The sequence below is a fragment of the Symphalangus syndactylus genome, chromosome 18 (genome assembly GCF_028878055.3).
Source record: "Symphalangus syndactylus isolate Jambi chromosome 18, NHGRI_mSymSyn1-v2.1_pri, whole genome shotgun sequence".
Lineage (NCBI taxonomy): Eukaryota > Metazoa > Chordata > Mammalia > Primates > Hylobatidae > Symphalangus > Symphalangus syndactylus.
Genome location: NC_072440.2, coordinates 78,040,556 through 78,063,794, shown reverse-complemented (window position 1 = coordinate 78,063,794; position 23,239 = coordinate 78,040,556). Strand labels below are relative to the sequence as shown.

Here is a 23,239-nt window from a genome sequence, read left to right as displayed (position 1 = left end):
TAATTTTGTATTTTTAGTAGAGACAAAGTTTCACCTTGTTGGTCAGGCTGGTCGCTAACTCCTGGCCTCAGGTGATCTGCCCGCCTTGGCTTCCCAAAGTGCTGGGATTATAGGCTTGAGCCACCGCACCTGGCCCTGAATGGATATTCTTATGGAGACTTCCATGTTGTCCCTCCATACATAGCTCATGCAAGTCTTCTAGCACAAAGTTCTAAATTCTTTTTTTTTTTTTTTGAGACAGAGTCTTGCTCTATCGCCCAGGCTGGAGTACAGTGGTACAATCTTGACTCACTACAACCTCTGCCTCCTGGATTCAAGTGATTCTCCTGCCTCAGCCTCCCTAGTAGGTGGGACTACAGGCACCTGCCACCATGCCCGGCTAATTTTTGTATGTTTAGTACAGATGGGGTTTTGCCATGTTGGCCAGGCTGGTCTCAAATTCCTGACCTCAGGTGATCCACCCACCTTGCCTCGGCCTCCCAAAGTGCTGGGATTTCAAAGTTCTAAATTCTTATGCTACTGTTGCTTTCTGTTGAGTGCCTCAGAGTGAAACATTGGCAATTATTGCTATGAGTAAATGTGTCTCATGGTAATTGTAAATATTATACCCACATGCTACATTTTTTTTGCTTTTCCTGAGACAAGGTCATACTCTGTCACCCAGGCTGGAGTGCAGGGGTGTGATCCTGGCTCACTGCAGCCTTGACCTCTTGGGCTCAAGAAATTCTCCCACCTTTGCCTCCTGAGTAGCTGGGACTCCAGGCATGCACCGTCATATCTTACTAATTTTTTTTTTTTTTTTCGATTGGAGTCTCGCTCTGTTGCCCAGGCTGGAGTGCAGTGGTGCCGTCTCGGCTCACTGCAAGCTCCGCCTCCCAGATTCACGCCATTCTCCTCCCTCAGCCTCCCCAGTAGCTGGGACTACAGGTACCTGCCACCATGCCTCGTTAATTTTTTGGATTTTTAGTAGAGACGGGGTTTCATCGTGTTAGTCAGGATAGTCTCGATCTCCTGACCTCATGATCCACCTGCCTCGGCCTCCCAAAGTGCTGGGATTCCAGGTGTGAGGTACCGCGCCCAGCCAAATTTTTTATTTTTTGTAGAGACAGGGTCTCACTATGTCACCCAGTCTCGTCTCAAACTGTTGGACTCAAACAATTCTGCTGCCTTGGCCTCCCAAAGTGTTGGGATTACAGGCTTGAGCCACCATACGTGGCCAGCATGGCCTTTCTATGTGGCATAAATCATTCAACTTTATTTCTGTCTAAAGTGGTAGAAAACCAGCTGGGTACAGTGGCTCGCACCTGTAATCCCAGCACTTTGGGAGCCCGAGGTGGGCAGATCTCCTGAAATCAGGAGTTCAAGACCAGCCCAGACAACATGGCGAAAACTTGTCTCCACTAAAAATACAAAAATTAGTCAGGTGTGGTGGCGTGCACCTGTAGTCCCAGGTACCTGGGAGGCTGAGGCAGGAGAATCACTTGAACCTGGAAGGGGGAGTTTGTAGTGACCTGAGATGGTGCCACTGCACGCCAGCCTCTACAACAGAGCGAAACCCTGTCACATAAACAAATAAATAGCGCTAGAAAGCCAAACCAAACCGATTTAAGCAAAAAAGGAATGTATTGGCTCACATAACTCCAGGCACGGTTTGTTTCTCCCTCTTTACATCTCAGATCCAGCCTTCTGTTTCATGGCTCAATTTTGAGATCAAGTCTGGCCAGTGGGTCACGAGATGGCTGCAGCCACCCTCTCAGATTCAGTAGGAAAGGCAACAAGAGGCTCTTTCTCAAAGGTCTCAGCAAAAAGCTTGCTGTGGTCCAGGGACTCTGGTGGAGTTAACAGTTGCACCCATAGACTGGAGGCCAAGGGATGGTAATCTGTTATATTTTAGAGTATTATGGGCACCAGCCACTGAAACCAGGCAGGTGATGGGAGAAGGAGGAATGCTGGTTAAAGGCCCCACCAGAATCTCAGTGACAGAGAATGCGGCAGGGATGGGTTCTAAACGGATGCTACTAGAAACAGGGTGCATGGTTCTTGGGGTAGGGAGAGGGCAGGAGAAAAACAAGCTAGGATGTGCGTTCTGGGGGAGTGTTTTGGGCTAATACCCTACAACAGGATATAGACTTACTTAACAAATCTCTAGCCAGGCACGGTGGCTCACGCCTGTCATCCCAGCACTTTGGGAGGCCGAAGCGGGTGGATAATGAGGTCAGGAGATCCAGACCATCCTGGCTAACATGGTGAAACCCCGTCTCTACTAAAAATAAAAAAAATCAGCTGGGTGTGGTGGCACGCACCTGTAGTCCCAGTTACTCAGGAGGGCGAGACAGGAGAATGGTGTGAACCTGGGAGGTGGAGCTTGCAGTGAGCTGAGATCGTGCCAGTGCACTCCAGCTTGGGCAACAGAGCAAGATTCATTCTCAAAAAAAAAAAAAAACCAAAAAACCAAGTGTCTACCAGATGGCTCCCCTAGGCAAAGCATTTGCTAGGTGATGGAGCAGAGGTTGACACAAACATGAATAATGGTCAATTTCTTTTCTGAAAAGCACCAGCCATCTAATGAAAGGGATGCTCTGTTCTAACTCAGAATATAAGAATAGTAGTGATGGCCGGGTGCAGTGGCTCACGCCTGTAATCCCAGCACTTTGGGAGGCCGAGGTGGGCTGATCACTTGAGGTCAGGAGTTCAAGACCAGTCTGTCCAACATGGCAAAACGCTGTCTTTACTAAAAACACAAAAATTAGCCAGGTGTGATGGCATGCAACTGTAATCCCAGCTACTTGGGAGGCTGAGACAGGAGAATCGCTTGAACCCGGGAGGTGGAGGTTGCAGTGAGCTGACATCGCACTACTGCACTCCAGCCTGGGCAACAGAGTGAGACTCTGTCTCAAAAAAAAAAAAGAAAGAAAAGAAAAAATTAGCTGAGTGGGTGGTGTGTGCCCATGGTCCTAGTTACTCGGGAGGCTGAAGTGGGAGGATCACTTGAGCCCAGGAGGTCGAGGCTGCAGTGAGCTACGATCATGACACTGTACTCCAGCCTGGGTGGCAGAGCAAGACTCTGCCTCAAAAAAAAAAAAAAAAAAAAAAGGAAGAAACAAATCCAACCTTTGAATTTTAGGGGGACCCAATTCTTCCCATAACACTCATTATTTATATCACTTCCCATCCTCCCTTTCTTCACTTTCCTTTTCTCTCATCGTTCCTGCCCTGTTTGTGTCTCCCAGATAAAGCATTAGCACTTGCATCCTTGCCTAAGGCTCCATTTTCCAGGGAATTTAGGCTAATACAGTGTCATTAGAACACACATACACACACACACACACACACCCCTCCGCCCCCACCCCTGCAGTTTAGCCCCAAATCTATGTTCCTTGTCACCATGGAGTGAAGTGAAATAGTTTCTATGCTGTAACTGGGTCACAACATTTCCTTGCTCCAAATGCATCAGGGCTTCCCAGTGCCCTGGGACTAAAACCCTGACTCCTAATACTTCAGGGCCCTATGTGATCAGTGCCCTGCTTGCCCCTCTATTCTCACTTCCAACATGCTCCAGCCACACAGGGCCTCTTACAGGTCCTCCAGCTCAACTGAGTCCCTCCTTGCCTCAGGGGTATCACTGTTGCAGTTCCCTTTGCCTGGGGCACTGTTCCCAGGTGGGTCACAGGGCTACCTTCTCTCTACCTGATGGGTCCCAGACTGAATCTCACCTTCTGCATTTGTTTCCTAGGATCCTTGAGTAGAAGCTTCAGAGAGAGCAGGGCCCTGCTGACACAGCCTGTCCTCAGCCTTCCAAAGTGCCGGGGTTACAGGCATGAGCCACTGAACCGGGCCCATATGTTACCTTTCTTTCTTTCTTTCTCTCTTTCTCTCTCTCTTTCTTTCTCTCTTTCTTTCTTTCTGTCTTTCTTTCTTTTTCTTTCTCTTTCTTTCTTTCTTTTCTTCTTTCCTTCCTTCTTTCTCTCTTTCTTTCTTTTTTTAAATTGCTGTAACAAAGGACCACAAATTTGGTGTCAAAAAAAAAAAAAAAAAAACTGGGCACAGTGGCTCATTCCTATAATCCCAGCATTTTGGGAGGCCAAGGTGAGAGGATCAGTTGAGCCCCGGAGTTCAATATGACCCTGGACAACATAGTGAGACCCCATCTCTTAAAAAAAATTACCCAGGCATGGTAACGTGCACCTGTGGTCTCAGCTACTTGGGAGGCTGAGGCAGGAGGATCACTTGATCCCAGGAGTTTGAGTCCAGCCCAGGCAACATAGTGAGACTTGTCTCTAAAAATAAATAAATAAATAAATTAGTGCACACCTGTGGTCCCAGCTGCTTAGGGGGCTGAGGCAGGAGGATTCCTTGAGCTGTGACTGTGCCATTGTACTCCAGCCTGGGCAACAGAGTGAGACCCCATTTCAAACAAACAAACAAATCAACTAATATAGATTCATTCTCTCCCAACTCTGGAAGCCAGAAGTCTGAAATCAAGGTCTCAGTAGGGGCTGGGTGTACTGGCTCATGCCTGTAATCCCAGCACTTTGAGAGGCCAAAGCAACCAGACTGCCTGAGCTCAGGAGTTTGAGACCACTCTGGCCAATGTGGTGAAACCCCCTTTCTACTAAAAATACAAAAATTAGCCGGGCGTGGTGGCATGTGCCTGTAATCCCAGCTACTCAGGAGGCTGAGACAGGAGAATCGATTGAACCTGAGAGGCGGAGGTTACAGTGAGCCGAGATCACGCCACCGCACTCCAGCCTGGGAAACAAGAGTGAAACTCTGTCTCAAAAAAAAAAAAAAAAAATTAGCTGGGCATGGTGGCAGGGGCCTGTAGTCCCAGGTACTCGGGAAGCTAAGGCAGGAGACTCGTTTGAGCCCGGGAGGCAGAGGTTGCTGCACTTCAGCCTGGGCGACAGAGCGAGACTCTGTCTACAAAAAAAAAAAAAAAAAAAAGGTGTCAGTAGGGCCATGCTCTCTCTGAGGCTTCGAGGGGAAGATCCTTCCTTGTCTCTTCCAGCTCCTGGTAGCTGCTGGCAGTCCTTGGAGTCTCTTGGCTTGTGGCTACATTGCTGCATTCCCTGCCTCCATCTCCCCATGGGCTTCTCCCCTGTGTCTGATCACGTGATCTCTTCTTATTAAGGACGCTAGTCATATTGGATTAGGGCCCGTCCTAGTCCATCATGACTTAGCTTTTTTTTTTTTTTTTTGAGACAGAGTCTCGCTCTGTCACCTAGGCTGGAGTGCAGTGGCGCGATCTCGGCTCACTGAAACCTCCGCCTCCCGCATTCAAGCAGTCCTCCTGCCTCAGCCTCCCGAGTAGCTGGGATAACAGATGCGTGCCACCACGCCTGGCTAATTTTTGTATTTTTAGTAGAGATGAGGTTTCACATTGGTCAGGCTGGTCTCGAACTCCTGACCTCAAGTGATCTGCCTGCCTTGACCTCCCAAGGCGTGAGCCACCACACCCGGCCTCTTCAAAAAAATTTAAAAATAAAAATAAAGGTGTTGGGCAGCCATGAAAATGTATTACTGTGGACAGCAGAATTGCATGGCCCCAGCTGCTGTCTATAGTTCATCCTCACAGGAATTGATATCTACTTTGGGTTTGTCTGGATAGAGTTTGGCCTTTCCTACTCAGAGATTCTCAGTCAGTACGACTATTAGAGGTTTATGCAAGTCTGAGCTCTAGGCATGACCTCCCATACAACACAGCATATGACCAGAGACGATCTGCTTCACAGTGAAGGAGAAATGGGAGTGGGCCCATGACCACTGCATGATATATTCTATGCTATCTAGAAGCAGCTGTTGCAGAAAGCACTGGGACAGGCACCTATAGGCAGAGCTGAAACATCAGCTCACATGCACCACTCCGAAAGATGGGCTGCCACTCAGGATGCAGCATATGCATTAAACCAGAGACCTCTCTATGCTGCTGTGTCCCCAGCAGAAAGACTACATGGGTCCAGGAACCAAGGAAGAGAAGCAAGAGTGATCCTACTCACCATTTGATATGGCTTGGCTGTGTCATCTCAACCAAACCTCATCTCAAATTGTAATCCCCAAGTGTCTAGGGAGGGACCAGGTGGGAGGTGATTGGATCATGCTGTTCTCGTGCTAGTGAGGGAATTCTCACGTGATCTGATGTTTTAAAAGTGGCCGTTTCCCCTGCACTCGCTCACTCTCTCCTGCCACCCTGTGAAGAAGGTACTTGCTTCTCCTTCCCCCATGATTGTAAGTTTCCTGAGGCTTCCTCAGGCGTGTGGAATGTGATTCAATTCAACTTCTTTCCTCTATAAATGACCCAGTCTCAGGCAGTTCTTTATAGCAGTGTGAAAATGGACTAATGCACCATCTTAGCAATGATCCCCCAGGGGATTTTCTACTTCCCCTGCTTGGTTCCAACCATTCCTGCAAGACACAGGGCTCCCGAGAGGGGTGTCTTTGGCTTGAGAACTGCCTATCAGACTGGGCGCACCTTACGTAGCATGCACTATAGTCCTTTTTTTTTTTTTTTTTTTTTTTTGAGACAGAGTCTTGCTCTGTCGCCCAGGCTGGAATGCAGTGGTGCAATCTCAGCTCGCCACAACTTCTGCTTCCCAGGTTCAAGCAATTATCTTGCCTCTGCCTCCCAAGTAACTGGGATTACAGGTGCGCACCACCATGCCTGGCTAATTTTTGTATTTTTAGTGGAGACAGGGTTTCACCATGTTGACCAGGCTGGTTTTGAACTCCTGACCTCAGGTGATCCACCTGCCTCGAGCTCCCAAAGTGCTGGAATTACAGGCGTGAGCTACCGCGCCCGGCTGGATGCACTATAGTCTGAGGTTCTTTCTAGCCCGAAGGTTTCCCTTCCTTCTCTCTCTCCCTCACTAGGTGCTAGACTTGCATGACAGTCTGAAGGTCCTTCCCTCTGTTCACTTTCAATCTTAGCACTTTCCTTCACAGCATTTCCATAATTGTATGTAGTTTGTTTGTTTGTTTATTTTTTAAGATGGAGTCTTGCTCTTTCACCCAGGCTGGAGTGCAATGGCATGATCTCTGCTCACTGCAACCTCTGTCTCCTGGGCTCAAGCAATTCTCCTGCCTCAGCCATCTGAGTAGCTGAGATTACAGGCATGTGCCACCACGTCTGGCTAATTTTGTATTTTTAGTAAAGACGGGGTTTCTCCTTGTTAGTCAGGCTGGTCTTGAACTCCCAACCTCAGGTGATCCACCCGCCTCGGCCTCCCAAAGTGCTGGGATTGCAGGCGTGAGACACTGCACCTGGCCTGTACTTTATTTATTATGTTAACCTTTTGTTTGGTTCATTAGACTGTAAACGCCATTAGGGCAGGAATCACATCTCAAACGAACTCACTGTTGTACCTTGGTGCTTGGCCTAGGGTCTAGTATAGCAGGCTCTTGATCAATATGCAGGCATTAGGTGGGGAGGGATGAGTAGAAAGGGAGCAGAAGAGTTTTAGGGCAGTAAAACTCCCCTGTATGATTCTATGATGATGGATACATGTCACCAAGAGTGAACCCTAATGTAGACTATGGACTTGGATGACAATGATTTGTCAATGCAGGTTTGTTGATTGCAACACATGTACCGTACTGCTGGGGTATCTTGATCACTGGGGATGCTGTGCATGTGTACACGCAAGAGGTATATGGGACATCTCTGTCCCTTCTTCTCAATTTTGCTGTGAATCTAAAACTGCTGTAAAAAAATTAATAATAATCAGGCTGAGTGTGATGGCTCATGCCTGTAATCCTAGCACTTTGGGAGGCCTGCATGGGAGGATCTCATGAGCCCAGAAGTTCGAGACCAGCCATGGGCAACATAGTGGGACCTCATCTCTACAAAAAAATTAAAAATTAGGCCAGGCGTGGTGGTTCATGCCTGTAATCTCAGCACTTTGGGAGGCCGAGGTGGTTGGATCACGTGAGAGGTCAGGAGTTCAAGACAAGCCTAGCCAACAGGATGAAACCCCTTCTCTGCTAAAACTATAAAAAATTAGCTGGCTGTGGTGGTGGATGCCTATAATCCCTGCTACTCGGGAGGCTGAGGCAGGAGAATTACTTTAACCCAGGAGGCAGAGGTTGCAGCAAGCCGAGATTGCACCACTGCACTCCAGCCTGGGCAAAAGAGCAAAACACTGTCTCAAAAAAAAAAAATTGGGGCCGGGCAAGGTGGCTCACTCCTGTAATCCCAGCACTTTGGGAGGCTGAGGCAGGTGGATCACGAGGTCAGGAGTTTGAGACCAGCCTGACCAACAAGTTGAAACCCCATCTCTACTAAAAATACAAAAATTAGCTGGTCATGGTGGCAGGTGCCTGTAATCCCAGATACTCGGGTAGCTAGATTCTTCGGCTGAAGCAGAAGAATCGCTTGAACCCAGGAGGTGGAGGTTGCAGTGAGCTGAGATTGCACCACTGCACTCCAGTCTGGGCGACAGAGCGAGACTCCATCTCAAAAAAAAAAAAAAATTTTTTTTAAATTAGCTGGGTGTGGTGGCTCACATCTGTGGCTTCTTGGGAGGCTGAGGCAGCAGGATTGCTTGAGCCCAGGAGGTGGAGGCTGCAGTGAGCCACGATGGCACCACTGGACTCCAGCCTGGGCAACGATGAGACCCTAGGGATCTAAAAAAACCCAAAAAATCTCAAAAAAATAAAAAATAAAAAATATATATTTTTAAGTCTTTGAAGCCATGTAGGTCCTTACTGGAAAAGAAAAACAAAGTCAAAAAAAAAAAAAAAAAAAAAGATGCCGGGTCCAGTGGCTGAAGCCTGTAATCCCAGCACTTTGGGAGGCCGAGGAAGGTGGATCACCTGAGGTCAGGAGTTGGAGACCAGCCTGCCCAACATGGGGAAACCCTGTCTCTACTAAAAATACAAAAAATTAGCCGGGCACGGTGGCGGGCTCCTGTAATCCTAGCTACTTGGGGGGGTTGAGGCTGGAGAATTGCTTGAACCCAGGAGGAGGAGGTTGCAGTGAGCCGAGATCGCACCACTGCACTCCAGCCTGGGTGACAAGAGCGAACCCCGTCTCAAAAAAAAAAGAAAAAAAAAATTAAACTTCACCATGAGCCTTCCGGTTGCCAACAGTCAAGACATCCTGAAAATCAGAGTGAAGCCACTTTGAAAAATTCTAAAGAGCCGACAGAATGTGGCACTTCTGATAGTGTGGAGGGAGAGCAGTTCAGAGGAGCTGATGATCTTCAAAGGGAATCTTCGTGGAAAATGAGCAGAGAGCCTCGAGAATTGGCTCCATATGAAATTAGCCTTTTCATGTCAGTAAGCAAACAAGACTTCTGAGGAACGTGCAAAGATCTAAGTCCAAGGGAGAGGAAGGGAGGAAGAATGTTCTTTGCATTGGACTCTGCCTTTGCAGGACTCGCCCAGCAGGGCTCCTGGGCTCCCTCCTTCATCGGACCCCAGCTCCAAGCTGTTTCATCTCCTCCAGCTCCCCTAAGCGCAAGGCTCACTCACCTCCTTCAGGCTCTTTCACATTGAAGAAGAAACTAACCTGTGTATACCGGAGGGCCAGTATTTCTAACTTGCTGCCTGCTGTTCCTTTGTGTTCTTGTTAGTTTTGTGTTCTTTTCAGGCTTCTTTCATTTTGAACTGCATGCACTAGAAAGGGTTTGCTCATTCATATAGAGATGTAGTCATCATAAAGAAGTTGTTGCCAGGTGTAGTGGCCACACCTGTAATCCCAGCACTGTGGGAGGCGAAGGTGGGCAGATTGCCTGAGGTCACAGGTTCGAGACCAGCCTGGCCAACATGGTGAAACCCTGTCTGTACTAAAAATACAAAAATTAGCCGGGCGTGTTGGCCTATGCCTGTAGTCCCAGCTACTCAGGAGGCTGAGGCTGGAGAATCGCTTGAAGCTGGGAGGCAGAGGTTGCAGTGAATTGAGATTGCATGACTGCATTCCAGCCTGGACAACAGAGTGAGACTCCGTCTCAAAAAAATAAATAAATAAATTTTTAAAAGTGAAGTTTTTAGTGAAAGTAAAGAGACAATATTGTAGAGAAGTTAATGCAATGGCTTTGGACTCTATCAGTCAGGATAGATGAGGTTTTGCTGCAGTAACAAACAACACCCACATCTCAGGGGTTTATTCCTCATTCATGAAACATGTCTGTGTTAGTCTGCTTGCGCTGCTATAATGAAATACTGGCTGGGCGTGGCAGCTCACATCAGTAATTCTAGCACTTTGAGAGGCTGAGGCAGGAGGATTGCTTGAGCCCAGGAGTTTGAGACCAGCCTGGTAAAGAGAGACCCTGTCTCTATTAAAAACAAAAAAGATGGCTCATGCCTGTAATCCCAGCACTTTGGGAGGCCAAGGCGGGCAGATCACAAGGTCAGGAGATCGAGACCATCCTGGCTAACACAGTGAAACCCTGTGTCTACTAAAAATACAAAAATTAGCTGGGTGTGGTGGCAGGCACCTGTAGTCCCAGCTACTTGGGAGGCTGAGGCAGGAGAATGGTGTGAACCTGGGAGGCAGAGCTTGCAGTGAGCCGAGATACTCCAGCCTGGGCAACAGAGTGAGACTCCGTCTCAAAAAAAAAAAAAAAAAGGTCCGGGTGCGGTGGCTCACATCTATAATCCCAGCAATTTGGGAGGTGGAGGTGGGCAGATTACTTGAGGTCAGGAGTTCAAGAGCAGCCTGGTCAACGTGACAAAACCCAGTTTCTACTAAAAATACAAAAATGAGCTGGGCGTAGTGTGTGCCTGTAGTCCCAGCTACTTGGGAAGCGAAGGCAGGAGAATCACTTGAACCTGGGAGGTGGAGGTTGCAGTGAGCCGATATGGCACCACTGCAGCTTAGCCTGTGCAATAGAGCAAGACTCTGTGATGAAAAGAAAGAAAGAAAGAAAGAAAGAAAGAAAGAAAGAAAGAAAGAAAGAAAGAAAGAAAGAAAGAAAGAAAGGAAAGAAAGAAAGAGAAAGAGAAAGAAAGAAGGGAGGGAGGGAGGGAGGGAGGAAGGGAGGGAGGGAGGAAGGAAGGAAAATAAAAACAAAACACCATAGACTGTTGGCTTAAAGAACAGAGATTTATTTCTCACAGTTCTGGAGAGTAGGAAGTCCCAAATCAAGATGCTGACAAATGTAGTGCTTGGTGAGGGCTCGCTTCTTGGCCTGTAGACCGCCAGCTTCTCGCTGTGTCCTCAGGTGGACTTGTCTAGCTACATGCTCATGGAGATCTTTTTTTTTTTGAGACAGATTCTCATTCTGTCACGCAGGCTAGGGTGTAGTAGTGCAATTTCGGCTCACTGCAACCTCTGCCTCCCAGATTCAAGTGGTTCTCCTGCCTCAGCCTCCTGAGTAGCTGGGATTACATGCGCATGCCACTATGCCCTGCTAATTTTTGTTTTTTTATAGAGATGGGGTTTCACCATGTTGGTCAGGCTGATCTTGGACTCCTGACCTTGTGATCCACCTGCCTCGGCCTTCCAAAGTGCTGGGATTATAGGCATGAGCCACTGCACCCAGTTTTTTGTTTTTTTTTTGTATTTTTTTTTCAGACATGGAGTCTCAATTGCCCAGGCTGGAGTGCAGTGGTGTGATCTTGGCTCACTACAACCTCTGCCACCCGGGTTCAAGTGATTCTCCTGCTTCAGCCTCCTGAGTAGCTGGGATTACAGGCATGTGCTACCACACCAAGCTAATTTTTGTATTTTTTTTAGTGGAGACAGGGTTTCACCATGTTGGCCAGGCTGGTATTGAACTCCTGACCCCAAATGGTCTGCCCGCCTCAGCCTCCCAAAGTGCTGGGATTACAGACCTGAGCCACCGTGCCTGGCCCTTAAATCAGTAGACTTTGAACAAAGGACATTGCCCTCCATACTGTGGGTGGGGTTCACCCAATCAGTTGAAGGCCTTAAAAGCAAAGACCAAGATTTCCTGAAAAAGAAGGAATTCAGCCTCAAGACTGAAACACAGACACCCTCTCCGAGTGTCCAGCCTGCCTGGCTTGCCCTGTGGATTTCAAACTCAGGACTGCAACATCCAATCTTACCTGGATATTCAGTCTGCTGGCCTGCCCTACTATGGAGTTTGGACTTGCCAGCTCCTACAATTGCATGAAGCAATTCCTTAAAGTAAATCTCTGTCTCTAGCTCTGTATCTCCTATTGGTTCTATTTCTCTGGAGAATTCTGCTGATACTTAGATATCCCCCAATTACAGAATCCCCTGCACATCCTGCTAACATCAGCTAAGCCATGTTTTTGCAAATTCTCCCCAAATAACCTGACATAAATCCAAATCCCATAATGAGAACTTTCTAACATTGTCTTTACTGAGTCACTCAGAACTGACTACTTAACTTGTGGGGCCCAGTACACAGTGAAAATGCTGGCTGGGTGCGGTGGCTCACTCCTGTAATTCCAGCACTTTGGGAGGCTGTGGCGGGTGGATCACCTGAGGTCAGGAGTTCAAGACTAGCCTGGCCAACATAGTGAAACCTCACCTCTACCAAAAATACAAAATTAAGCTGGGCGTGGTGGTGGGTGCCTGTAATCCCAGCTACTCAGGAATGCTGAGGCAGGAGACATGCTTGAACCTGGGAGGTGGAGGTTGCAGTGAGCCCAGATCATGCCACTGCAGTCCAGCCTGGAAGACAGAGCGAGACTCCGTTAAAAAAAAAAAAAAAAATTCCTAGGCCGGGCGTAGTGGCTCATGCCTATAATCCTAGCACTTTGTGAGGCCAAGTGGGGTGCATGGCTTGAGTCTAGGAGTTTGAGACCAGCCTGGGCAACACAGCGAGACCCCCATCTTTGCAAAAAATAAAGTTAAATAAAAAACCTAGCCAGGCAAGATGGCATGTGCCTGCAGTCCTGGCTACTCAGGGGACTGATGGGGATGATCACTTGGGCCGGGGAGGTTGAGGCTGCAGTGAGCTTTGATCTCACCACTGCACTCCTGCCTGGGTAACAGAGTGAGACCCTGTCTCAAAAACAAAGTAAAATAAGAAAGCCTGCAGGTTGAAAATATCAAGGGTAAAGAGGTGGTAACAGTCAGGGTTGGTTTGGGGAGCCGAGCTACCATGGGTGAGTGTTATTGGATAAGGGAAGGAATGAGACTTTGCACAATTATTGCAGGATCTGGGAAGGCGAAGATCTGGGAGTGGGACCAGAGGAGTCACCAACCAGTGGATCTAGAAGTCAGGAATGTCTGTTTGCCAAAGTGGGGCTCTGCAGGGGGAGCTCGTAGAGGGGTTTAGGTTGACCCACTGTGGCGCTTGCCTCTGTGAATGGGCAGCCAAGCATTTGGTGCTGGGGCTCAGGCCATGGCAGAAGCTTTAATGGCTTTGAGAGTTTCCAGCACCACTTTGCTTCCTTAGAGCTGTGAGTGACAAGTGAAGCTTGACGCAGGCGTGAGTACAGGATTCCTCACTGTTCTTTCTATGTCATGCGAGGGCAAACACAGCACTTTTCTGGTGATGTGATTACATCAGCACCAGTCTCATAAAACTTAAAAAAAAAATCCTTGTTTCAAAATCATGCTCCTAGTCAGGCACAGTGGCTCACACCTGTAATCCCAGCACTTTGGGAGGCTGAAGTGGGAGAATAGCTTGAGGCCAGGAATTCAAGACTTATCTGGGCAACAAAGCAAGACCCTGCCCCTACAAAAAATTAAAAAGAAAAAAAATTGCTGTGCGTGGTGGCATACTGCCATAGTCCTAGCTACTTGGGAGGCTGGAGGATTGTTTGAGCCTAGGAATTCCAGGCCGCAGTGAGCTGTGATCGCCCAACTATACTCTAACCGGGTGACAGAGGGAGAGCCTGTCTCAAAAAAAAAAAAAATCATATTATTAAAAAAAAGCATTCAAACACTGCCAAAGATTTTTCAATGAAAAGTGAGTCTTTTTCTTTCTTTAGATTTTGTCTATTGCCAGAGACAGTCCATCAGTCTTCTTTCTAGCTTTGCAAATAAAGTTTCTGTTTATGTCTGTCTATTCAGATGTTACCTATTTTATTTTATTTTTTTAAATTTTATTTTATTTGAGACAGAGTCTTGCTCTGTTGCCCAGGCTGAAGTGCAGTAGCACACAACCATGGTTCACTGCAGCCTCAACCACCTAGGTTCAGGTGATCCTCCTGCCTCAGCCTCCCGATTAGCTGGGACCACAAGCACGTACTACCACACCTGGCTAATTTTTAAATTTTTTGTAGAGATAGGGTTTCCCTGTGTTGCCCAGGCTGTCTCGAACTACTGGGCTCAAGTGATCCTTCTACCCCAGCCTACCAAAATGCTGGCATTACAGGTGTGAGCCACCGTGTCCAGTCTGTACTTTGTGTTTTTCACTTAGTGATTTATCTTTCATATGAGAACACATCTGTCTCATTCTTTTTGGTGGCCATAGTCTTCCATTGTGAGGCTCCCAGTGACGAACAGTTATGTTGCTCTAGGCTCTTATGAATAGATGTGATGCCGCAGTAAACTACATTGTACCTGTGATTTTAAGTACCTGAGCAAGTATATCTGTCAGACACAATAGTGTTTTCTTTCCAAAGACTTAGCAAAGCTTTCTTCCCCTGGCTTCTCCTGGCTTCCCAGGTATGGCTCCCTTTTTTTTTTTTTTTTTGAGACAGAGTCTCCCTCTGTCACCCAGGCTGGAGTGTGCAGTGGCATGATCTCAGCTCACTGCAACCTCTGCCTCCTGGGTTCAAGCAGTTGTCCTGCCTCAGGCTCCCAAGTAGCTAGGATTACAGGTGTGCGCCACCATGCCTGGCTAATTTTTTGTATTTTTGGTGGAGACGGGGTTTCACCATGTTGGCCAGGCTGGTCTCGAACTCCTGACCTCAGGTTATCCACCCTCCTCGGCCTCCCAAAGCGCTGCAGGCATGAGACACGCACCTGGTCTCAGGCATGGCTCCTATTGGCTGCCTCCTCTTCCTCACCACTCCTTAAATATCTACCATCTGGCTTGCATCAGGGACACACTCAAAGGCCATCAATGACCTGCTTCTTTAGTGCATCGCCCCGATCTTCCTGTAGACTTTGACTCCACTCCCTAACTCAGGCTAAAATCTCTTCTTGCTTGACTGTTATGGGAGATTTTTTTTTCTTTCTTTTCTTTTTTTTTTGAGACACGGTCTCACTCTGTAGCCCAGACTGCAGTGCAGTGGCGCAATCTTGGCTCACTGCAACCTCTGCCTCCCAGGTTCAAACGATCCTCCTGCCTCAGCCTCCCAAGTAGCTGGGATTATGCACGCCACCATGCTTGGCTAATTTTTGTATTTTTAGTAGAGACTGGGTTTCACCATGTTGGCCAGATTGGTCTCGAACTCCTGACCTCAGATGATCCACCTGCCTCAGCCTCCCAAAGTGCTGGGATTACAGGTGTGAGCCACTGCACCCGGCCTGGGAGATAATTTTTGTTCTCTCCCTATTTCTCTAATCATGTTTGTCCTGTCTCCTTTGCCTATCTTCCAAAGGTCAGCAATCTGGCAGAGGCTGAGGGAGTGGAGCCTCCTGGGCCAGCTGCTTCAGCTTCTCCCTGTCCCGCCTAGGTAGCCTCACCCACTTACCTCACCGCCTGGACTCCAGAGGAATTTGAGGTTTTGATCAATATCTAAGTTCAAAATATTTCCTAGGCTCAAGTCCTGCATTTTAAAAAAAAGTATTTTTTAAAAATTTCTGCATTTTATTTTCATGATTTTAGCATTTATTATGTACTGCTTTAAAAATACAAAAAGAAGCCAGGCCCAGTGGCTCACGCCTATAATCCTAGCACTTTGGGAGGCCAAGGCGGGCGGATCACTTGAGGTCAGGAGTTCGAGACCAGCCTGGCCAACATAGTGAAACCCCGTCTCTACTAAAAATACAAAAATTAGCCAGGCCTGGAGGCACGCACCTGTAATCCCAGCTACTAGGGAGGCTGAGGCAAGAGAATGACTTGAACCTGGGAGGTGGAGAGTGCAGTGAGCTGAAATTTTGCCACTGAGCTCCAGCCTGGGTGACAGAGTGAGACCCTGTTTAAAAAAAAAAAAAAAAAAAAAAGCAAGGTATGAACACTTGTATAATATGCTCTATCTGCCTCCTGGGTGGATACAAATAAAATCAGTAGGGTCTGAATAGACATAAACAGAGGCTCTACTTGGAAAGACAGAAGACTGACAGTAGCTGGGCACTATGGCTTACACCTGTAATCTCAGTACTTTGGGAGGCTGAGGTGGGAGGATCACTTGAGACCAGGAGTTCAAGACCAGCCTGGGCAACAGGATGAAATCTCATCTCTACAAAAAATACAAAAATTAGCTGGGCATGGTGGCATGTGCGTAGTCCCAGCTACTCAGGAGGCTGAGGTGGGAGGATCGCTTGAGCCCAGAAGGTGGAGGCTGCAGTCAGCCCTGATGGTGCCACTGCACTCCAGCCTGGGCAACAGAGAAACACCTGGTCTTAAAAAAAAAAAAAAAAAAAAAAGGGCTGGGCGCGGTGGCTTACGCCTGTAATCCCAGCACTTTGGGAGGCCGAGGCGGGTCGATCACGAGGTCAGGAGATTGACACCATTGTGCCCAGCATGGTGAAACCCTGTCTCTACTAAAAATACAAATATTAGCTGGGCATGGTGGCGTACGCCTATAATCCCAGATCACGAGGTCAGGAGATAGAGACCATCCTGGCTAAGACGGTGAAACCTCATCTCTACTAAAAATACAAAAACAAAATGAGCCAGACATGGTGGTGGGCGCCTGTAGTCCCAGCTACTCCGGAGGCTGAGGCGGGAGAATGGCATGAACCTGGGAGTCAGAGCTTGCAGTGAGCGGAGATAGCGCCCCTGCACTCCAGCCTGGGTGACAGAGCAAGACTCTGTCTCAAAATAAAAATAAAAAGAAAAGAAAGAAGACTGATAGTAATTACTGCCTCTGGTAAGAGAGAGGAAATCTAGGGTAGGAAAAAGACTTACTTTTCATTGAAAACTCCTTGGTACTGTTTGAATAATTATTTTTTAATAATATGAATTTTAAAAATAAGAATTATCAGTGGCTGGGTGTGGTGGCTCACGCCTGTAATCTCAGCACTTTGGGAGGCCAAGGCGGGTGGATCACAAGGTCAGGAGACTGAGACCATTCTGTCCAATATGGTGAAGCCCTGTCTCTACTAAAAATACAAATATTAGCTGGGCATGGTGGCGCATGCCTTTAATCCCAGCTACTCGGGAGGCTGAGGTAGGAAAATCGCTTGAACCTGGGAGGCAGAGATTGCAGATCACACTACTGTACCCCAGCCTGGCAACAGAGCAAGACTCCATCTCAAAATAAATAAATAAATAAATAAATAAATAAATAAATAATCAGCCAGGCTAGGTGGCTCATGCCTGTAATCCCAGCAGTTTGAGAGGCCAAGGCGGGTGGATCACCTGAGGTCAGGAGTTCAAAACCAGCCTGACCAACATGGTGAAACCCCGTCTCTACTAAAAATAGAAAAATTAGCCGGGCTTGGTGGCGTGCACCTGTCATCCCAGCTACTCAGGAGGCTGAGGCAAGAGAATCGCTTGAATCTGGGAGGTGGAGGTTGCAGTGAGCGGAGATCACGCCATTGCACTCCAGCCTGGGCAATAAGAGTGAAACTCCAGCTCAAAAAAAAAAAAAAAGAATAAGTTTTTTTTAAAGGATAGGGCACTTGGAGGATGAAATAAAGTAGAAGGGATGGCAGGTTTCCTTGGCACACTCCTTGGGCCTTAAGAAAGTGTAAAGAATAACAAAAATACAACAAAAGGAAAACAACAAATATCAATGTATCCACCATTCAGCTTAATAAAGAAAATATAATAAACACAGGTGAAGCCTCTTTTGTGCTCCCCTTCTTCCCCACCACTTACCTCAGAGATAATCACTATACTGAATTAGGAGTTTGCCATTTCCTCAAATTTTAATTGAGTCCTGCATTTTTAACAAACATCTGGACGTCTCTATATGGGTATTTCACTCAGTATGGTTAAAAACAAATTCAAGCCGGGCTCAGTGGCTCACACCTGTAATCCCAGCGCTTTGGGAGGCCGAGGTGGGTGGATCACTTCACCCCAAGTGTTTGAGAGCAACCTGGGCAACATGGCAAAAACCCATCTCTACAAAAAATACAAAACTTACCAGGCATGCTGGCGCGTGTCTGTAGTCCCAGCTACTTGGAAGGCTGACGTGGGAAGATCACCTGAACCCAGGAAGTGGAGGCTGCAGTGAGCTGTGATCGTGCCACTGCACTCAGCCTGGGAGACAGAGTGAGACTCTGTCAAAAAAAAAAAAAAGGCAAATTCAAGTGATCCATTTATGTAAACAGAAAAATGCACTATATAAATCTATCTAGAATTCGGAGATCGGTGAAACAAAAGACATCACATCAGCAGGTCTGTTTGCAACTTCTGGGATACAACAGGTGTTAGCAGTAATTACTTCTGGATGCTTGGACTGTGGATTTCCAAATGGTTTTTTATCTGCTCATCTGTATTTCTAAATTTTCAACAACGGAACATAGATTATTGTATTATTATTATAATACCCCAAACCTATCTTCCTTTCAGCCCTCTTTCCACGATCTGTTACCCTAAATGTCTCTTTTTCTGTCAGTGGCATTGTGAGTCTTCCTTAGTGCATCACCTCTGATCTTCCTGTAGAATTTTTTTTTTTTTTTTTTTTTTTTGAGATAGAGTCTTGCTTTGTCACCCAGGCTGGAGCGCAGTGGCCTCATCTTGGCTCACTGCAAACTCCGCCTCCCGGGTTCAAGCACGTCTCCCTGCCTCAGCCTCCCAAGTAGCTGGGATTATAGGTGCCTGCCACCATGCCTGGCTAATTTTTGTATTTTTAGTAGAGATGGGGTTTCACCATGTTGGCCAAGCTGTTCTGGAACTCCTGACGTCAAGTGATCCACCCGCCTCGGCTTCCCAAAGTGCAGGGATTACAGGAGTGAGCCACAGCGCCCAGCTTACACCCAACTACTTTTTAAAATGTTTTTGTAAAGACAGGGTTTCACCATGTTGCCCAGGCTGGTTTTGAACTCCTGGCTCAAGCAGTCGTTTTGCCTTTTGACTCCCAAAGTCCTGGGATTACAGGTGTGAACCCCTGCACCTGGCCTCTATGTTAAGATCTTAAGGGGCACAGCACAGACATTCTCTTGTCTATCTCCCTGGCACCTCTCACACAGTACAGCTCATTAACAGATGTTCCAGAAACTGTTACTGAACATTCGGCTTGATGCCGTGGGCTTGTCTGCATCTTGCAACTGTCACCTGGCTGAGAAATTTCTCTATAAATAAGCAGTTTCTGTTTCAGATGTGATATGCCCTGATATTTACACCCTGTCTCTTACCCCATCCAAGACTCAAACTTAGAAACTTGAATTAGATGTGGTATTCAAATCCTTAGCCGCCGTGAAGACACGGACGGCCCCCGTAAGAACCCACGAAGCAGGCGAAGTTCATTGTTCTCAACATTCTAGCTGCTATTGCTGCATTTGCTCTGGAATTCTTGTAGAGATATTACTTGTCCTTCCAGGCTGTTCTTTCTGTAGCTCCCTGGTTTTCTTTTTGTGATCATGTTGCAGATGGCTGGGCAGTGCTCCCAAAATGAATATTTTGACAGTTTGTTGCATGCTTGCATACCTTGTCAACTTCGATGTTCTTCTAATACTCCTCCTCTAACATGTCAGCGTTATTGTAATGCAAGTAAGTAATATTGCTTGAACGATTATTCATTGGTGTGAACTATTCTGTCTCTATGGACTACTTATTCAGGGAATCAACATAATGGGCATGATGGTGAGTTTTCTTGAATCAAAAAGAGAAAGGAAGCAAGGCAATGATTTTAATGTTTACGGAAACAAAGTAATTATTTGGAACTGAACTTGATATGATTCAGCACTATTAGCAACATAGATTTTTTTAAAAATCAGCTCTTCTAATTAAGTGATATTTAGAATTTAAAAGTCGATGTTCATTAATTAAGGTGATTGAATGGAAATAATCCATACTTGATTATTTTGCTATCAAAATAATCCATACTTCATTATTTTAGCAAAATAATGAAGTATGACAGCCGGGCGCGGTGGATGGCTCACACCTGTAATCCCAGCACTTTGGGAGGCTGAGGTGGGTGGATCACCTGAGGTCGGGAGTTTGAGACCAGCCTGGCCAATGTGGTGAAACCCTGTCTCTACTAAAAATACAAAAAATTAGCTGGTTGTGCTGGCGCAGGTCTGTAATCCCAGCTACTCGGGAGGCTGATGCAGGAGAATCGCTTGAACTCGGGAGGTGGAGGTTGCAGTTAGCCGAGATCGCGCCACTGCACTCCAGCCTGGGCAACAGAGGAAGACTTTGTCTCAAAATAAATAAATAAATAATAACAATGAAGTATGTGAATATTATGTTATCAGCTCATTATCTGTCTGACATTCTTTTCATAAAGGTGTGACCAATTCAGTGAAAGAAATGAATGTGATTCTCTGGACCTGTTTGGGACTGAGCTTGATAATTTCTTTGGCAGTTTTCGTGCTAATGTTTTTGCTAAGGAAGATGAGCTCTGAACCATTAAAGGACGAGTTTAAAAACACAGGTTGGTTTAATGGTGAATCTTTGAAATCTATTTCCAAGGGATGGCTATTTTGAGTTTCAGTTCCTTTTCTTTTTTTAGCGTTGACTATTTCACTTCGTTACAGCCCTTTCGAATGTGTTAGAACATTGTTACATTAAATGAACTTGGTAGAGGTGAGCCATCTTCATTCTGATTTTGACACCTTGGCAGGTTTTCTACAATGTCAGTCTTCCCCAGGATTCTTCCATTGTTAATTACTCTATTGAAAGTACTAAGGCTTTCTTGGGAAACATCAGTCTTTTTGACTAAAGTTAGCACATCGATTAAATGCCACATTATCAGAAACTCCTAGCCAGGTCTGCTACTGTCAGGAAAAGCATATTTGTCAAGATCTATGGTCATGTTTTTATACAAATGTAAGTGTTCTTTGCTTGGGTGAACATTTTACTACTGAAAAATGTTGGAAATGAATAACCAGTTGCTCCTGAATTATTCGAGGAATCATCTAAAAAATAATTATCTTTTTTAAGCAATAGAGAACCAGTCCCAGAAAAATGAATGTTCTACTTAAGTGCCTCTTAAGATAAAAATACTTCTTCAGCACCTTTGCTCATGATTGGATTCCTAAGCATGTACAGCCATTGCCCTATTTCTGTATGCATTTATTTATTTATTTATTTATTTAGAGATGGAGTCTCGCTCTGTGGCCCAGGCTGGAGTGCAGTGGCGTGATCTCAACTCACTGCAGCCTCTGCCTCTTGGGTTCAAATGATTCTCCCATCTCAGCCTCCTGAGTAACTGGGACTATAGGTATGTGCCACCACCTCTGACTAATTCTGTACTTTTTGGTAGAGACAGGGTTTCATCATGTTGGCCAGGATGGTCTCAAGCTCCTGACCACAAGTAATCTACCTGCCTCAGCTTCCCAAAGTGCTGGGATTACAGGCATGAGCCACAGGGCCCAGCACATACTCATTCATTTTTACTGAAAAGATCTGTTTCAAGCTGGGTGCGGTGGCATGGAGCTGTAGTCCCAGCTACTCTGGAGGCTAACGTGGGAGGATTGCTTGAGCCCAGGAGTTTGAATGCAGCCTGGGCAACATAGTAAGACCCCATCTCTAAAAAATGAAAAAATCTTTCTCACATTGCTTTGAGTCCCGATGTGTACTGCTAAGACTCTCATGACCACATTCTGTGTGAAGTTTAGGTTAATGTTTCCGTTTCTGCATAATTAGGATCAGGTCTCCTGGGCATGGCTAACATTGACCTGGAAAAGAGCAGGACTGGTGATGAAATTTTTCTTCCGAGAGGCCTGGAGTACACGGTGGAAGAATGCACCTGTGAAGACTGCATCAAGAGCAAACCAAAGGTCGACTCTGACCATTGCTTTCCACTCCCAGCTATGGAGGAAGGCGCAACCATTCTCGTCACCACGAAAACGAATGACTATTGCAAGAGCCTGCCAGCTGCTTTGAGTGCTACGGAGATAGAGAAATCAATTTCTGCTAGGTAATTAACCATTTCGACTCGTGCAGTGCCACTTTAAAAATCTTTTGTCGGAATAGATGATGTGTCAGATCTCTTTAGGATGACTGTATTTTTCAGTCGCTGATACAGCTTTTTGTCCTCTAACTGTGGAAACTCTTTATGTTAGATATATTTCTCTAGGTTACTGTTGGGAGCTTAATGGTAGAAACTTCCTTGGTTTCATGATTAAACTCTTTTTTCGTGACATCTAAGTTTTTATTCACGTGAGTTTTTAAAAACAAGCATGTATACCAGTGTGGGGGGGGAGGGTGGGAGAGAAAGGTGGGACGGGGGAAAGAATTCTAATCTATTGATAATAAAGCTCCAGTTTTGGCCAGGCGCGGTGGCTTATGCCTGTAATCCCAGCACTTTGAAAGGCTGAGGCGGGCGGATTACCTGAGGTCAGGAATTCGAGACCAGCCTGGCCAACATGGTGAAACCCTGGGCGTGGTGGTAGGCGCCTCTAATCCCAGCTACTCAGGAGGCTGAGGCAGGAGAATCGCTTGAACCTGGGAGGTGGAGGTTGCAATGAGCTGAGATAGCACCCCTGCACTCCAGCCTGGGCGAGAGAGCGAGACTCCATCTCAAAACAAAACAACACAAACAAAAAAACCTCCAGTTTCATCTTCTGCTGGATTTCATAGTGCCCTAAAGATATGTGGTCCTTAAAAATTGTATACCACTTATTCAGGAGTCTTGTTCCTGAAAGGGCTATTCTTGTTACAGCCATAGTCTGGGCTGTAATCAGCTTCTTAAGGTCCCCAATGGTGTTATCTGTGTAGCATTTAACACAGACCTTCTCCACACTATCCACTCTCCACTGAGGTTGTTGCAAACAACCTTGATCATCCTAGCTGACGCTCATCACCTTGAACATGCTGACGTGGCAATCTTCTCACTACAGCCCTCTAAACGCTTGGCTTACTGAAAAAAAAAGTACAGCATTCTGTAAATCTCAGTAACCAATTTCTTTCTTTTCTTTTCTTTCTTTTTTTTTTTTTTTTTGAGACGGAGTCCTGCTCTGTTGCCCAGGCTGGAGTGCAGTGGCGCGATCACAGCTCACTACAACCTCCACCTCGCAGGTTCAAGCGATTCTCTCGCCTCAGCCTCCCAAGTAGCTGGGATTACAGGCACGTGGCACCATGCCCTGCTGATTTTTGTATTTTTAGTAGAGATGGGGTTTCACCATGTTGGT

The 23,239-nt window shown here is 46.6% G+C and overlaps 1 protein-coding gene across 1 annotated transcript; it reads left to right on the top strand.

Moving 5' to 3' along the window:
* The first annotated feature begins 19,269 nt into the window (after positions 1-19,269).
* Positions 19,270-22,256, top strand: TNFRSF17 (TNF receptor superfamily member 17). The gene is made up of 3 exons (XM_055253325.2): positions 19,270-19,652; positions 20,392-20,538; positions 21,753-22,256. Exons 1-3 carry the CDS (start codon positions 19,523-19,525, stop codon positions 22,028-22,030), a joined length of 555 nt encoding a protein of 184 aa, XP_055109300.1. The 5' UTR covers positions 19,270-19,522; the 3' UTR covers positions 22,031-22,256.
* The last annotated feature ends 983 nt before the right edge of the window (positions 22,257-23,239 follow it).

What these genes read in the sequence shown, in the direction of transcription:
- TNFRSF17 (XM_055253325.2), top strand. Translation starts at nt 19,523, where the DNA reads ATGTTGCAGATGGCTGGGCAGTGCTCCCAAAATGAATATTTTGACAGT. An exon ending in TCAGCGTTATTGTAATGCAA is followed by an intron (nt 19,653 to 20,391) that starts GTAAGTAATATT and finishes CTTTTCATAAAG; the next exon opens with GTGTGACCAATTCAGTGAAA. An exon ending in GGACGAGTTTAAAAACACAG is followed by an intron (nt 20,539 to 21,752) that starts GTTGGTTTAATG and finishes CTGCATAATTAG; the next exon opens with GATCAGGTCTCCTGGGCATG.